Source organism: Podarcis erhardii (assembly GCF_964252035.2).
Source record: "Podarcis erhardii genome assembly, chromosome: 3".
In the NCBI taxonomy this organism is placed as follows: Eukaryota; Metazoa; Chordata; class Lepidosauria; order Squamata; family Lacertidae; genus Podarcis; species Podarcis erhardii.
Genome location: NC_138507.1, coordinates 79,593,631 through 79,611,009, shown reverse-complemented (window position 1 = coordinate 79,611,009; position 17,379 = coordinate 79,593,631). Strand labels below are relative to the sequence as shown.

Below are 17,379 nucleotides of genomic sequence, written 5' to 3'. Positions count from 1 at the left end.
GGAAGCGGGGGTCAACGCTACACACAAGGGCCCAGAACATATGCAGATTCCCAATTTATCTTAGAGTCCAAATGAAATTCTATTTACTCGCACCTGACAAAGACAACTGAGCAATTATCCTCTTACCTTCGTCTTCTGTTTTTGCATTTTGTAGATAAAGTATTGGCAAATACAGCTAGATAGACACCGGTTAAAAATGTCAAAAGTTGCAGAAAGGTATGTATTACCTTCAATTCTACCAAGTTCTTTAGCAGGTACTAGGTTGTATTGACATAAGAGTGCTGGGAGGCGTTATAATATTCTAAAAAATAAAACAAAATAACAGAGAGTAAGTTGCCCTATGCAAACAAGGTATTAGCAGTCATAGTAACAATTCTGTTGTGAAAATGTCAGGTTGTTTTTGTTTTTCTAGTTTATTGGCTTATACTGAGCAGTATGTGGAATACGACCCATTTCTGACACCACCCGACCCATCTAATCCTTGGTTGTCAGATGATACTTCTTTCTGGGAAGCAGAGGCAAGGTATGTTGTATGTGATTTGGACCCTGGCCTTATTTTCAGGTAAATTGTTCTTCTACAGCTAGGCTTGCTTAAAAAAAAAGTCAGTTTCCTAACAGAGATGGGGAAATAATATTTTTCAAGTTGAATCCATATTCAGCTTCCCCTACCTCTGGTGAAGGAGAAATCAAGGGTTTGGACATCAGTGCTTGCTAAACACAGGGCAGTCACATAACACAAAAAGGAAGTCTCTGAAGCCAGAAATGGGAAAAGATGGCCTGGGGGAGGAGTCATGGGCAGATCTTAAAAATATTGCAGCTTCCATGGAACAATCTCCATCCATACAAATGTACAGTGGTACCTCGGGTTACATATGCGTCAGGTTACAGACTCCGCTAACCCAGAAATAGTACCTCGGGTTAAGAACTTTGCTTCAGGATGAGAGCAGAAATCGTGCTCTGGCGGCGCGGCAGCAGCAGGAGGCCCCATTAGCTAAAGTGGTGCTTCAGGTTAAGAACAGTTTCAGGTTAAGAATGGACCTCTGGAACAAATTAAGTACTTAACCCAAGGTACCACTGTACTGGTAACGAAGCGCAGAAACAGTGGAACTGAAAGCAGCACACTTGAGCACTTGGCTAAGTCAAGAAGCCGAGCTGATTCTACTTCATGAACCGCCTCTCTTCATGAACCGTCACTATTTTTATCTTCAGAAAAAGATCATTAGTCACCAGCCTGCTCTACAGTTGCAGTCTTGGGGTGTGTTTACTGCTTTTTACACATCATTAAATTACCTTCAAGCCTAGTTACCCTTTAGGGCTATTTCACATGGCATGCATCACCTTTCCCCAAAATGAACGCAGCAACAAACACTCATTTCTGACGGTGTATCCCTGCTTTTCTAGATGGAAATGATGGGGGGATGAAGGGGGAGAAATGTTTGTAGCAGTCCCTAGACTAATCTCTCACAATTTGCTGTAAAATGCTGTCTTGGATAATAGAAAACTGACGAAACCATTAAAAAAAATAACTGAAGCCTTTTGCCTCTGAAAAACCTTCCCCCCTTTTCAGTAAAGAGCCAAACCAGCAAAGAGTAAAGCGATGGGGATTTGGCATGGATGAAGCCCTGAAAGATCCTGTGGGGAGAGAGCAGTTCCTCAAATTCCTGGAGTCTGAATTCAGCTCAGAGAATTTAAGGTAAGAAGGTTTTTGCATCCATTAATTTTCCCTTTCTTGATTTGTTCCATTATAAGCATAGAACTTAGAAACTAATCTTTCTGTCAGGACTAATTCAACCTTCCTGAGAATCTGGCCAGATTATTTTGCCAGAAATTGCAGTCAAATCATCCTATTAGTCATCCTTGTTCATAAGCTATTTCCCCCCATGTTCAAATGGCATTTAAGACACTAAATTGGAAAGGGGGGGGGGAATAGAAGCTTTGCAGCCATGTTTACAAGATTTAGTTAGCAGGATTTGAAATGTAGCGTCACAACTAATGTTTCTACATTTTCCTGTACAGGTTCTGGTTAGCTGTAGAAGATTTGAAGAAGAGACCGATGAGGGAAGTCCCTGCCAGAGTGCAGGAAATCTGGCTGGAATTTCTTGCCCCCGGAGCACCGAGTGCCATTAACGTAGATTCAAAAAGTTATGACAAAACCACACAGAATGTAAAAGAACCAGGGCGGCATACATTTGGCGATGCTCAGGTTAGCAGAATCCATTCATATAGATATATCCAAAGAAACTGCTGGCTGGGGAGATGTATAGCTGTGGAAAAATATGGACGGTTCTTCGGTCCATTTCCACTTTTCTAAATGTACAATTGGCAGAATGTTCAGTCTTCACATAACATGTCACACCTGAAGGTCCATGAGGTCTGTTGTAATTATTCATTCACTTGCTGATTTTAAAAATGGGCACAATTCAGTCAAGTATAAATCTATTCCTGGGCTTATAAATACTTAGCTTTTGCCCCATTCTTTCCAGGCACAGATCTCTGTTTAAAAGCTCCAGGTGGTTTCTTTTACCTGAGCTTTCCCCATGAAAACCCACTCTTTAGCGTTCAATTGGAGCAAATGTTTCCCAGTGCAACTGGAATTAACGCTATGGAGATGGACCTGAGTGGAGACCCCTCAGGTCCACCTCCAAACCCATGCCCACTAGACCAACCAAGATTGGCAGAGTTGAAATATAATTTTGCTGTGATGTCCCTGAAGATGCTGTCAGAGCTACTCGTAGTCATTCGCTCACAGCTGTGCCAGGCCACAATTGCCACCACCAACAAAACAGAAAGCTGTCTTTTGGTTAGAGGAAAGGCAAGTAAGTGGGGACATGATACAGGTGTATAAAATTATACATGATGTGACAAAAGTGGATAGAGGAAAGGTTCCCTCCCTCATAACATTTGAACCCATGGACATCCAATGAAGCTCAGTGTTGCAAGATTCAGGACAGATAAAACAATATACTTCACTGGTTGAGTCTGCGATCCTATGTTCCCTGGGATCTCCTCCTCCAAGAGCAAAAAAAGAGACCTTGGAGGGGATATCTGACCTCAAACCCCCTCTCAGCTGCTCCAGAAATGTCTGCAGCCCTTGCCTTATTGATGTTGGAGAGACAACAGTAGACCTACTGGCAGTAGGTCAGGGGAAGGCTTTGGGAAGGATCCAAAGTCTTCCATTCCCCCTACATAAACCCTAAAATGATGTTTGCGTGGCATGGGATATGTCAGTCCTGGATAAAGTACCTCTATTTTCTGTCCCACTGGAAAATGTGGGAGGGAAATAGCTTTAAAAAGCAACCCCAAAGACTGTGAAGGGGCAGGGAAGAGGGAAAGATGCCATTTCCCCCTCCTGTCTGTCCTGTGTCAAGCAGGGCTCTCTATCTGGCTGTTCATAGGCTTTGGGTTCTCCTTACTCCCCCTTGTGGATTGTTCTGTAAATAAATAAATAAAATATGTCAGCATTTTTTAACAGAGTCAACGATTGCCTAACAACCAGAGTTAGGAGAAGATTAACGGTGCAATCCTATATATATGTATATGTATGTGTGTGTGTGTGTGTGTACAGACACACACACACACACACACACACACACACACACACACACACATATATGACACACTCAGGACTAAATCCTATTGAGTTCAGAGGAACTGGAAGACAAATGGATTTAACAGGCAGCCCTGTTCAGGGAAGTTTTTAATCTGTGATATTTTAGTGTATTTCTGGTTTTTATGGAAGCCGCCCAGAGTGGCTGGGGAAACCCAGCCAGATGGGCGGGGTACAAATAATAAATTATTATTATTATTATTATTATTATTATTATTATTATTATTTGCAGTAAGGTTTACACTTTTGCTCACATTTTGAATGCTGCGCAGCTGTCTGCTCACGAGCTTCTCCAGTGTAGTTGGAAAGGAGTTCAGGTGACTCCATATGCATAGTAAAGGTAAAGGGACCCCTGACCATTAGGTCCAGTCGTGACTGACTCTGGGGTTGCGGCGCTCATCTCGCTTTACAGGCCAAGGGAGCTGGTGTACAGCTTCCGGGTCATGTGGCCAGCATGATTAAGCCACTTCTGGTGAACCAAAGCAGCACACGGAAATGCCATTTACCTTCCCACCAGAGCGGTACCTATTTATCTACTTGCACTTTGACTTGCTTTCAAACTGCTAGGTTGGCAGGAGCAGGGACTGAGCAATGGGAACTCACCCCGTCACGGGGATTCGAACCACCGACCTTCTGATCAGCAAGTCCTAGGCTCTGTGGTTTAACCCACAGCGCTACCCACATCCCCATATGCATAGTACTACATGCTAAACTAGCAGAGTCTCATACTTTGAAATGAATCTGAGACATGGTTGTTGTTGTTTTTTAAAAATAAGGGTGGTTACTATTTTCTTGGTTGGAAGTAATTCCAGTTTTCATATGTAGAATGCCATAATGCATTTCAGAACTCTAATCTACATAGTAAATACTATTTTTATGCCACTAGATGGCTGTCTATAGTCATGTTTTCCACAGAAGCATTCTTAATTGGCCGTATTGTGGGTGGCAGGTAGGCAGCGGATTGTAAAGGTGTTTTTGGTGTAGGGGATTGTTCTATATTTGCTTACAGGCCATATAGTTAAGATAGTTGATGGCACTGAGATGAAGAGTTTTGCTTATTGAAAAGTAAATTCAGTTCACTGGCTGTGGTAGTTCTACTTATTTAGAAATGAAAATTTGCAGCAACCAAGTGACTAGAGATAAGAGTTGCCTAAATATAAGTGATCCCTATTTAGATACAATATCACCTCTCACAGACTCTGTGCCCTTAGCTTTAAGTTCTCTGTTGCCTTGTTCCACCCTGTCTCTTGCTCTTTGTTATATCCCCAGTCCTCCAATGCTGCTACCCTCAGCTTTCCAAGGATGTCTTGTTTTCTGGCAATAAAATGCCCATTCCCTGTTGGTATTCACTACATGTGAAACTTCATCCTTAAACATGGATGGTCTTGCTTCAAACCCCTCCTTTCCTTCAAGGTCTTATCCTTATTCCCATAATCTTTATTTCTATCATGCACACTAAGGGTGCACTTTTTGCCCAAAAGTTCAGAATATCTATTTACAAACATCTTTTTCTGAGCAGAATAACTTGGCCTTTGATCATATAATTCCCCCCCTCCCCCATTGTTATTGGCAATGGCATTCTAAGGATCTGGAGATCTAGATACAAAGATGCTTGAGATGGACTGAGCGACTCAGTCATCCTGCACATCCTGCACACTACACAATAACCCTTTCGTATCTGTGTGTGCTGGAACTCAGGTACATTTCCACGTGTGGAAGTCAGAGCAATGGATTATGTTTAGAGTTATCCCATAGCTGTTCCAGAATAGCAATATCCCTGGACTTCCGGGTTAGCACCATCGGCGAATTGGCGGAGTTCCTCCGATCGGAGGAACGGGCTCCGTGGAAACTGGGTCTTCCCGCCGCGGCGAAGGTGGGGACCCGCTAGAAATCCCAGGTGGAGGAGCCTGGGAACGTGGGGTTCGGCAGAGCACCAAGAGTGCCTCCCCTACTCGCGGGGAAACCCCCTTTTTGGGGATCCGGAGAGAAGTTCTCTTTTAATGGCAACCGTGCCCACCTGAGCGGGGCTGGAACTGAGTTCCAAAGAGTTGTGGCTGAAAAAAAAAGCCTTGCTACCAACCACCAGCTCTTATTGAATAAATTTCAACCACCCATTCTGAGCTTTTGACATTCCTTTGTCCAATCCCATCTGTGCTCCTCTAGCATTGCTTGAGAGCAAGCTCATAGCAACAAGGCAGCACAATATATTTTCCTCATGCAGTCAGTCAATGTTAAGGAAATCAGCCACCAAGCACCAACTAGTCCTATGCCCTCCTGAAGCTCTTGGACAGCAAGTGTAACGCAACAGCGCTGCAACAGCCACAGCGTGAGCAAGTTGGGTGAGCTGCCAATCAAACTCTGTACAGTAAATACTTCCTATGTGTTTTGCTGGAACAACACTTCTGTCCATGCTGGGCGGATGAGACCATTCCCATTCGACTGGGAGTGCTTTTATACATCCACGAAACCTATTCACATTGACATACATACCATCAGCTGCAGTATCTCTTTTCTGTGTCCTGTCAAAAACAATCTCATTGTGATTTAAAGTTTCCTATATTCCTTTAAATATTTTAGGAGCACATTTACAAATTGATGAAAAGTGATTCATATCCTCGTTTTCTACGATCCAGTGCCTACCAGGAACTTCTACAGGCCAAGAAGAAGGTATTGGTCCATCTTGTCTATGTCTTTCCAACTATTTCAGTGGTGGTTTCTCCTTGCTACCATATTGGCTACTTTCTCACCTTGGGTAAGGTGCATATCCGGTAGGTGAAAAGTTTGAGCATCACTGAAGGGATCCAGGCATATATCTGTTTTGCACTTTTGCATGACTGAATAAGTTACACTAACCAATTCCATGTTGACATTCACATTATCAAATTCATCTAGTAACCAAAGGGCTAAATCAGGAAAATAGCTTTTAAGTAGGCCAAATATATCTAGAAACAGTGTTTCAGAGCAGTGATTTTTTCACCTTTTTATATCTTATGAAACGATTTACCTTAAATGCATTTAAGACCCTACAGTGCATGCTTACTTGGAAGTAAGTCCCACTAAGTCGACTGGAGTTTACTCCTATCTCTCATTTAGAACACATAAGTGTGCTAGGATTGCAGCGTCATAAGCCTTTTATTCTCGGTTGACAGGAAATTCTGTTTCTTTTTTCTATTAGGTCAATTGCTATATTCTTGTTAAAAGTGTATCATCTAGACCTAGTGAATGTTCATAGGGAGGCTTCCTTGTGTAAACCCCATTGAAATGAATGTTGATACTGTAGGGACAGGAAACAAATGATTTAGCATAACCCAAATCAATGGAGTAGCTTTTGATGTTCATTGTGTACTCTTTTGCTTTAGAAGACCCCCAAACTATATGCGATGCCAAACACATTAGATTGTGAACTGTATATCTTTTCGGAAAATCTAAATAGCAGATGGGGGAAAGCAATCGGAATTGGGACGTTGGGGATGCATTTTAACCCTTTCCTTCCCCACTATATTCCTGCCTTTTGAAGCTGTGATACACCATGGGAGAAAAGTTCCTCTCAACTTCAGTGGGCTAATTGCCATTTCAGGGATACTTTTCTTGGAATAATGGTGGGGAGTAAAGAGCTATACCAGAACCACAGTCCCAGTACTGATTGGGGCTGCCATCCCTGCTATTCAGAGCAAGATATATGGAACAACATTACATGTACTTTAGTTCTTACATTTAATAGCCTGGCTACAGAACAGCCTAAAACCAAAGGACCTTTCCTCACCCAGTTACGTTGCTATTTGTATATCAAATAAGTGAAGATGTAAAACAAGTCAGAAATTCTCTGATTTGGGTGGTTTTCTCGTTTCTGTAAATGTCTGGTCATTTAATCAGCACCTCGTTGTTTTGCTTTAATTTTATGTGTGTGCGCGTGTGTATATAAATATATCTAAAACGCCAGTTTGATCCACTTGCCAGAAATTTCTAACCAAAGGCACAGATCCCAAGATTATTGCATGCACCTGTGCGCCACCTCCCAGGTGATCGGCACTGGCAAAGTTGACCAGGCCATCCATCGGCTTAGTGGTACAGAAACCATGTGGGAGTACAGGGTGTGATTTCCATACCCACCCGCCCTCAGCCAAGCCACACTCAGTTGCTTGTGTGGGTTCCCATTCCGAAGGGACGTCTGGTCCTGTAAGCCTGCTTCTGCATCCAGATTGCCCTTCCCAGATCAGATGAAACATTACAAAGCTTTCCTGTTATTTATTTCTCTACACGCTTTTACATCTTCTCCTACATTTACATTTGCTTTGTGATTTGTACATGAGCTTTGTGTTTTAGCAGCCCATTGTTTCTTTCTCCCCACCCCCCACCCATCGTCTGTTCTTTTCGGCTTCTTTTGTTTCCTTTCCCCTTTTTATTTCTTTTCTTTCACTTTAAGTTTGGAAACACAATGGACCGCCGAACATCTTTTGAGAAATTCACACGCAGTGTGGTAAGTTCATAACCTTGTAAGCCTTTCTGGTTAACAGACTCTCCTCAGGTGGTATTTGGGTGACAACCCGCTCATGTCACCAAGCACTGCTTTAAACACAGTCCCAGCCGAAATTATTTGGAATAGTTTTAAGTCTGCCTTCCACAACTTGCTTCCTTCCAGATGTTGTTGGACTTCAGCTGCCATCAACCACAGCCAGCATGGGGCCAAAGACTGGCGATTATGGGAGTTGTAATCCAGCAACATCTAGAAGGCACCAGATTGGGGAAGGCTGGTTTAAATGGCAGGAGCAGCTTAAGCAGGCAACATGGCCACACCGCTTTTCTGGAAACAAAATCCCATTCATTTCCTTTTAAAAAAGAGAGAGATTGCTAAATTTTAAAGCAGTTGGGTTTATTACATTTTACTCTGCATTTTTTAAAATCACGAGCCACTCCCACCCCCAAATGTTGTGTTTGTTTTGGAGGGCTGTTTTTTTTTTTAATATGCCAATGACTTTGGATCAGTTTTTCAACATTGTGCAAGTACAAACTAAAGCATTCAACACATTTATTTTTGTAGGGCAGAAACATCCCAATTTTCCCATGCCATAAAAACTGTACACCAACACTGAGGGCGAGCACTAACCTGTTATGAAAAGAGGTAGAAGAACTTGAATTATACTTCAGTTTGTTGATACTGTCTGCTGAATCATGTGCATTTCATGTGTGTGAGTGTGTGTGTGTGTGTGCGTGCGCATAAGCGTAACGTATTATTGTAGCTTTTGCTGTGAGAGCCAGTTGATTAAACCATGTGTGCTGAAGTGATCGTTTGTACTGAACATCAGCAAAGATCATGGTTTTTGTTTTCAGTTGCTTCCTAAGAGATCAACCAGCAGCATGCTCCAATCAATATCTTTAATAACTCCCAAATAAGCAAGGCTTAAAATACAACCTAAAGTAGATTTAATGTCATGATAAGGACAATGTAGCAAGTGGAGTTCATCAACCACATTATCCTGAGTAGCTTTTGTGAGTTAAAAATAAAGATTTGGAGGGTGGGGAAGGTTTGGATATTGATATTTAGGGGAAACATATATGCTACACAGTTATAACAGAGTACAGTATACGTTTAAGAATTCAACTGGATTTGGAATTTTTCATGCTCTCTTCCAGATCCTATTCATTTCAATGGGCCTTGCACACTAAAATGTCTTTGTGTATTGTGCCAGCCACACCAAAATAAATCATTAGTGGGGAGTTTGAAACAAAAACCCCTATTTTTGCATGGTGGTTTTCCCACAGCATGTTATTCTGTGAATTCTGTATCGTCTGGGGTGGGGTGGGGGGGAAAGTGTCTATAAAGCCAGCATTATAATAAATTGAGATGTGTGATTGAAACTCACTTTTATAATTATAGGTAAACAGTTGAACAAAATCTGAGATGGATACGGCATTATCATCAACTATAATATGGAATCATATTATTATGGTTTATTCATATGCCACTTCTTGGCCCAAAGGTCAGCCAAGTGGTGAACAGCAGATTAAAACAACATATAAATTACAATGCCATCAGTCAATCAAAATCAAAACATAGGAGGACCAGAAGGCGTAGGATTAGAGAGTGAACCTCTGAGCTGTGGAGATTTCCTTTCTTGCAATGACTATGAGGATGTAACTTATGGAATTAAACAGTAGGCTCACCCGGAATATAGACAGAGAGGGGATGTCTCACTTTATAGCCAGCTAGAACCAGTGATGGTGGCAGTCCAGCAATAACTGGAAGGCAATTGTGTTGGCTACCCCAGAAACAAGTATGGCCCAAAGTCCACCAAATACACAGTCACCCTGCTGAGTCTGGCTGGAGCAGTTCAGGCCTTGGAGGTCTGGTATCCAGAGCCTAAGTAAATCTTGGGTTGGCCAGGGTTTGGCTGTCCACTCTGGCATGAGAGTGAGCTGGGGAAATTGCATCAGCACAGCACAGCAGGTTTGTCAGACATATTGCAAAGAACCAAATATAAATTACACACACACACACACACACACACACACACACACACACAAATTTACAGAGGGCAGAGGGGCTTCTCGGTAGTGGCGCCCACCCTGTGGAATGTCCTCCCATCAGATGTCAAGGAAATAAACAACTGTCTGACTTTTAGAAGACATCTGAAGGCAACCCTGTTTAGGGAAGTTTTTAATGTTTGATGTTTTATCGTGTTTTTAATATTCTGTTGGGAGCTGCTCAGAGTGGCTGGGAAAACCCAGCAAGATGGGCGGGGTATCAATAATAAATTATTTTTATTTTTATTATATTTCATGGTACTGATGCTATGGAGGAATAAACTTGGTAACAACTGTTCCAGTTCATATGTGACATATTCAAGGTCACAACTTTCAGCACATTTTCCTTCAGTATATGCTATCTTTTATCTCCTTTACTGAATTCCAGTGAGTCATTATGAAAAGTGGTGAGTTAAACTGTACTGAGGTATACGAGAAAGATGCTACTTAACCCCACTGCTATCAGCAACTATGCCGCAGGATGTCAAGAAAGAGATTGTGGCCTTTAAAAAACAAACAAAATGTGGCCTTTTCTCTCTAACCCAAGGTACCTTCAGCCACACTCCTGCCTTTTATGAGGCATGCTTGCAGAATAGAACAGGCCTTGTTGGTCAAGGCCTTAAAACAGTGTCTCACCTCTGGCCTTCCACACCCTGAACCAGTTGCCTTCCATGACAACTCCAAATACTCTGTGGCATGACAATAGTGGGTGCAGAGGGTGTCCACCAGGAGTGTGTATGTTTTGAACCCAGCAGCATGGAGGCACCCAGTTGCTAGATGCCAGCAGCCTGTGTCTGCACTGGGTCACCCATCCACTCAGCAACTGTGTACTGGCTGCAGCACCCTGCCTCTGCCACCACTTCCTAGTGCTGAAAGGTAAGGTTGCGGGGGTGTCTACCTCTCTGTAGCCATGCCACGGCCACCAGCCATTACTCAATAAACAATGCCTGCAAAGGACACAAAGCACTGCAATACCTTTGTTCAGTCTGTGTCCGTTATCTAAATAATCAGACTGAAATAGGGGTGTGTGTGTGTTTGTTGAGACATCTGGCCAGTGCAATTTGTCATAATCTTGAGAAGCAGTTTGTGGCAGCCAGGGACGTCTTTACGCAGGGGTGCAAGGGGTGCAGGGCACCCGGGCGCCAAATTCTGGAGGGCGCCAGGCACCCGCTGCTGAAGCCACCTAAGTGTATAGTATTGAGCTGCTATGCGGCTGCGGGGTCAGTGGCACCTTTGACATAACTGATCTTGTGCCACCTGCCTGCCAGGAGGGGGAATGACAGGAAAGAGGGAGAGACAGATAGAAAGAGAACGTGCCTATCTAGTGACGGGAGCGTGTGCAGGCTCCGGAACCTTCCTAAGAAGAACTCGTATACGCACGCTCGCAAGAGCCCTCCCAGCTCCTCTAGAAATAAGGTTGGTCCCACAATGAAAGGATGCCTGAGATGGCTCTCCCATGCATGCGCACAATGCCCGCCCGTCTCATCTTTCAGACACCACCCTATGACCTTAAGCACATGCGTGGGGTCTTTACACCGACTCCCGATGTGTTCTTTGTCGTCTTTAGAAAAGCTGGTTTTAAACAAAAAAACCCCACACAAAAAACACCTTTTGGAGCTGCTCAGGCGTGGGTGCTATTTATCAAATGATAATAGTGACATAAGGCATAATAAAAGTTAATTTGGGGGCTAAACTAAATTTGGGGGTGCTGGGCGGATCTTTGTACCCCGGCGGCGCATATGTTAATGGTGGCCCTGGTGGCAGCAGTAAATCAAAGAGTAGCTTGATTTGTTTCAACAATTCACTCTGTGGCTTCAAATCTTTAACTTATATTGTCGAACACACTGCAGGGAAAATGTTAGTAGTTTTTATGGTATCAAGTGAATACAGACAGAGTGAAGACTGAAAAGCATGATGTCAGGGCTGCGAAAACCATCTTCTCTCAAGAATTCCAGCCTCTGAAGCCTTTGTTTGCTTGCTGATAGCTAATGAAGTCAATTGGATAAATTTCAATTGGATAGCTACAAATGGGTACAACGTGTGGCATGCTAAATGGAAAACCAAGCTGCTTTTAGCACTAGACTTAGATTTATTCAGAGTGTTCAGGTACAGATCCAGACATCCATATATGTCACTTGAGTTCCCTGCAATTGATTATGGTACACTTGGTGATTTGGCAGCTGAAACAATTCAATGGAAGGCTTGCATCTAAGGCGATAAGGAAGTTCCATCGATGACCTTTATCTGTGATGGCCAGTTCAGACATGCATGTCATCTCTTGATATCAGCAATCATCAAATGTTTAACGATTTGTTGTGAAACAGCCCATACAGGGTTCCTGCGTAAAATGTATTGATGTTACCTACAGCAAGGTAGGTGCTTCGCGATGAACTGGGTTTGCAGTGATCATGCCTCTATTTTCTGTTTTCTTTTGTTTGTCTGTTTTTTTATCTCATCCTCAGGGGAAATCGCTCACATCAAAGAGATTAACCAGTCTAGTGCAGTCCTACTAAAAGGATCACCTTATAGCATGGAAGCAGACTCAATCATTATACATACTTTGTAGCTCACTAATTGCCTGAAGACAGAGGACAGTAGAACAAGATGTTGCATGAGCAAAGGACATGACTCGTTTTCTTTTGTGTATATCAAGGCATTACAGACTCCAAGGGACTCGCTAACCTTTCGATGCCTCCATTTTGAAAAACTCTCTGCTCACTTTCGCCTTCATATCAAGCTGGATCTATGTATTTTTGTTTCCTGCAAGCTGAAGTACAGTGAAAAAAGCTTCTGTTAGGCAGAGTTTATTCACAATACTGTCAGTCGCAAACTGGAATAAATGTAAAAAAAACCCCTAAAAATAAAAAATTGAATATATTCATAAATATACCTACTATGACATCACGGCTATTGCACAATAAATTAGCACAGAAGGTTCCATCTCACCGATGTAGTCACATCGAGAAAGAAAGTCTGTGTCTTTGTCTGTTGTCTGTATATTCTATGTTAATGTTTCTTGCATTTATTTTTATACCATATTTTAAGACAAAAAGAACACCTTTTACTCCAAATGTATTAAAGCTGATCCTTTCTCTGTAAATTTGTGTATGTTTATATTGTTGTTTTATCTTTCATTAAAATATGCAGAATCTCTTTCATCTGGTAAGTTTAAGTTCATCGGACTAGCAGGGGCAGCAACATGGTTTTTACTTCCTTTCTGTTTGGAGATGTGCACATCGTCTAAATCCACAGCTAAACTGCACTAGACAGGAAAGGCAAAGAACTGTTATGAAACTGTGCAGCAGGCAGAAAAAACAGTATAAACCTTTTATTGGTTTACTTGAAGCAATGATGGGGAAAACTGGCACCTGTTTCTGTATGCCTCTTAATGAAGCTTTTAAAGGCAAATGTACTCTATCTGGGGGAGTGGCGGGGGGAATTAATAACATTGATTTAAAAAACATAGTGACAGGATTCCGGTACCAGATCTGAGAAGAACAGCCTTTGCCCAGCAGTTAATAAAACTGAGCCATTCAAAAGCAGTTAACATCAAGATCACACTGACTTGTTTTGTTTGCTTCAGAAAGGTGATACCCCCCGCATTTTATTATAAACATTTCAGTGACAAGTATTACTCAGCTATTGATAAAAGCAGGGCTGGCCCAACTCCACCAGACCCCCAAGTAGTTGCTATGGGCAATGTTCTTCAACCTCTGGAAAGCAGTAATGTGGTACTAAATCTACCACTAATGCACTTTTCTTGTGTCAAGAACATGTTGCAAAATACACCCGCAATAAAGCACCAGGCCCTGGCTGGCCTTGTTACCTAAGGGCTGGGAGGAGTGATATTTTTGCGTGTCCCTTCCTCATCTTGTGGATGGCGTCTTTTTTTGTTAATTTCTCCCAAATGGTCTTATAAGCGGGATGTTTCTCTTAAATCCTGCTGGATAAACTTCAGAGGTTGTAGTCAACAATCGTATGTGACAATTTCCAGATGTTCCAAAGATCAGAGTAATCTAAGTTCTAAAGGAAAATACTAGCAAACAAATAGATGGGCTGATTGGATGTTTGGGGGGTTAAGCGCAGGGTCACATTGAAAGGTTTTGTACCACTGCAGAAAAATGTTTAATGCTAGTAAGAATCTAGCAAGCTAAAAATCAAGCTACCATGACCCAGCTCCTCATTTGATGCTTGTCTTTTTCAAGTCGTTTGTAAGATAGCACAGGACTACTGCACAATGGGACTATAACATGTAAGTTTGAAAACCACATGTTTGAGGACATGCATATCACATGCTCAGGCATCAGGGAGACAAAACTGACTGTGGCCTTGTATAGAAGGCAGCAAGTGCACAGTTGATGCTACATCATCATCATCATCATCATCATCATCATCATTTATACCAGCCACTCTGGGTGGCTCCCAACAGAATATTAAAAACACGATAAAACATCAGACATCAAATTAAACATCAAACACTGCTCCATGACGTGGAGTGAAGCAGCCACCTTGGTGGAGAAATGAGATCTCGTGAAATTTTGGTGAGATCCTGTGACATCTCACTGGAAATTGGTGCAGATGCCAGTGCCATTTCTTTGCTGATGGCGGAGGCCGTGCAGAGGTGGTGTGGCAAAGCCCTGACATGGGGCCTGGGAAGCACTGCCTGAAGACTCCTCCCAGCACCTCCCAGCTAGTAGTCTGCTCCCAGAGTTTTATGCTGGGCTAGCCTGGATTAATGACTCTCCTTCCTCTATGGCTGGGCATGTTCCCTCATTCCCAGCAGAGAAAGTAATCTCTGAACGTGCTGAGGCAGACATTTCAACCACCCTCTGGATCTTTTGCCACTAGCACTTTAAATGTGCTCCTACTACTCCTTGATTCTTTCTGCCTGCTACTTTTGCTTGCTAGATCTGTACCATGCAAGTGACTCTTCTTCAGATTCCTTCCCTTTACTTAACTTTCAGCCCAACACTATACATGCCTACTCAAGCGGAAGCCCCACTAAGTGAAATGGTGCTGTTATCAAAAAATAGAGATAAATAATAAAAAAGGTTTAAATGAAAGCGACTCTTTAGCAGAGGATAGAATAGGGCTCCTTGTGCAGAAGCAGGAGTTTGTTGGACCTCTGCCCTTCAGCTTTGGATATAGCTAAAATGAAAGGTACAGTCTATAGATGGATTTCCCCCTCCCTCAACCAGCCACTGATGCCATCTTTGTAGAATCACAATAGTTGCAAATTCAAGATTACAATTGAAGTTCTTTGTGGGGAGTGGGAAGCAAACTACTTGGAGCAAATAGTCAATGTGTGTGTTGAATCAAAGACAGCACTTTAGTCCCTCTCAGGGTTCCTCTTCACTATCATCTGGAAAGAGAATTTCTTCCCCTACAGAAAGCTCACTGTTTGACTACTGTGCTACAGAAGCTATATCATCCTCAGGGTTGCCTGCTGACTGGCAATTCAGTCCTGCTGTGACCCAAAAGTATGTTCACAGCTTGGAGCAAAGCTGTTGTAATGAGTCTCACTATGAAATCTTGAAAGTTATCTTCGAAATATATGAGATGTTGCCAAAAGCCCCATTAACGGATATTCTGCCATCTCCTAACTTACTGGTGGTAGGGAGGTTATAAGTGCTTAAGGAAGATACAGGAGAATATGGGTCACCGGACAAGTGCAAGGAAATGGGCAAGATGGAGAAGAGAAGAGTGAAAAGAGGGTTCAGAGCCATTCACTGGGATCTGAAGAAAAAAGCTGCCAAATTCTCAAATGGTACCTGACCCAGTGATTTAGATAATACAGTGGTACCTCGGGTTACATACGCTTCAGGTTACAGACTCCACTAACCCAGAAATAGTGCTTCAGGTAAAGAACTTTGCTTCAGGATGAGAACAGAAATCGTGCTCCGGTGGCACGGCGGCAACGGGAGGCCCCATCAGCTAAAGTGGTACTTCAGGTTAAGAACAGTTTCAGGTTAAGAACGGACCTCCGGAACGAATTAAGTACTTAACCCGAGGTACCACTGTACAACCTTCCACATTTGTTGGCTCCTAGATGCACTGAGAAAATTTGACACTGGTGATAGACTTCTTAGCGCCAGGTACAATATTTCATTTTGTTTGCTACCAGTGTAATCAAGAAGTTTGATTCAGTTGCAAACTCTGTACATGCCCTGAAACTATGTGTATAATTTGGCTCTGTTCCGAGCAGTGAGTATGGGTGTCATTGTGATAAAGAGAGAACAAGCTGATGCAAGGCCGGACACAACTGGGAATCAGTTGCATATGTCTGATTGAATCCCCAGAACTCAATGCCATGTCCAATGGGATTTCCAAACTGTGGCCCACAAACCAACAGTGATCTGCAAGCTTCATTCAGGTCGCCCATGGCATGTCTGTGGACGAGAGACTTCACACTGTATGTTCATATACTGTGTTTTAAGTGGATTTTTATTGCTTCTTTTATTTCTTATATTGTATCTTTAGTATTGCAATCTTAATTCTATAGCAATCAAACAGTGTCTAGCACAGCTCATCACAATTGCTACAACAGACAGAAAAATAATTGAGTGGTCCACAAAGACCCCCAGCAATTTTCAAATGGTTGGGGCCGGGGAGGGCACTTGGGAAACCACTGAACTGCATTAACCACATTATGTATGTAATTTCTGTGGAATGACTAGCCCTGTTAGAGTGGCTACATAAAAGGGGGACAGGGTTCCTATACCTCAACCACCCAAGGTTGTGTTAATTGTTTATTATTACATTTATATTCTGCCCTTCCTCCCAAATGAGCCCAGGACAGCAAACAACAAGCAATAAAACAATAACATCTTAGAAACATCTTAAAGGTTCTAAACACATAAACTAATTTTCTTTTCTGAGAAGATAAATGAGAATTGAGTGTGTGTGTGTGTGTGTGTGTGTGTGCCAGGAAGAAATGTGCTCTGAAATATTTCTTCTGTTTTGGCATTAGTTCCATTGAGTTTTGTGACCATTAAAGGATTTGAGAGCAAAAATCCTGCTGCCAGAGGGACCTGTAAGAAGCAGGCCAATCCGGCAGATGGCAGCATTGGGTTGTTTTACCCTCAATCAGGCTTGGGGCCTAATGTTTCATTGAAAGAACATGTCTTTAAAAGGGAACATCTTTAAATTTATGCATCCCCTTCCCCTTCTGTTCTTTCACTTTTCTGTGCCATTAAAAATGAACGGCCACATGAAAAAACACACAAAGGGGAAGCTATGCAGCAGCAGCT

The 17,379-nt window shown here is 42.5% G+C and overlaps 1 protein-coding gene and 1 pseudogene across 6 annotated transcripts in view; both read left to right on the top strand.

Moving 5' to 3' along the window:
• Window positions 1–13,282, top strand: part of RGS7 (regulator of G protein signaling 7) — a 140,397-nt gene extending 127,115 nt beyond the window's left edge. For 2 of the 5 annotated variants that reach the window (XM_081856375.1, XM_081856376.1), the window contains exons 12-19: window positions 155–216; window positions 413–523; window positions 1,568–1,693; window positions 2,017–2,203; window positions 6,185–6,274; window positions 8,031–8,084; window positions 8,646–8,726; window positions 12,592–13,282. In XM_081856375.1, coding sequence (XP_081712501.1) covers window positions 155–216; window positions 413–523; window positions 1,568–1,693; window positions 2,017–2,203; window positions 6,185–6,274; window positions 8,031–8,084; window positions 8,646–8,720 — 705 coding nt within the window. In that variant the 3' untranslated portion in view covers window positions 8,721–8,726; window positions 12,592–13,282. The remainder of the gene's footprint in view (window positions 1–154; window positions 217–412; window positions 524–1,567; window positions 1,694–2,016; window positions 2,204–6,184; window positions 6,275–8,030; window positions 8,085–8,645; window positions 8,727–12,591) is intronic. The other 3 variants (XM_081856378.1, XM_081856377.1, XM_081856379.1) reach the window with 3 other exon arrangements.
• On the top strand, window positions 12,741–13,295 carry LOC309338881 (annotated as a pseudogene). Its single transcript has one exon. The product of its transcript is annotated as an uncharacterized misc_RNA (transcript).
• Window positions 13,296–17,379: the final 4,084 nt, after the last annotated feature.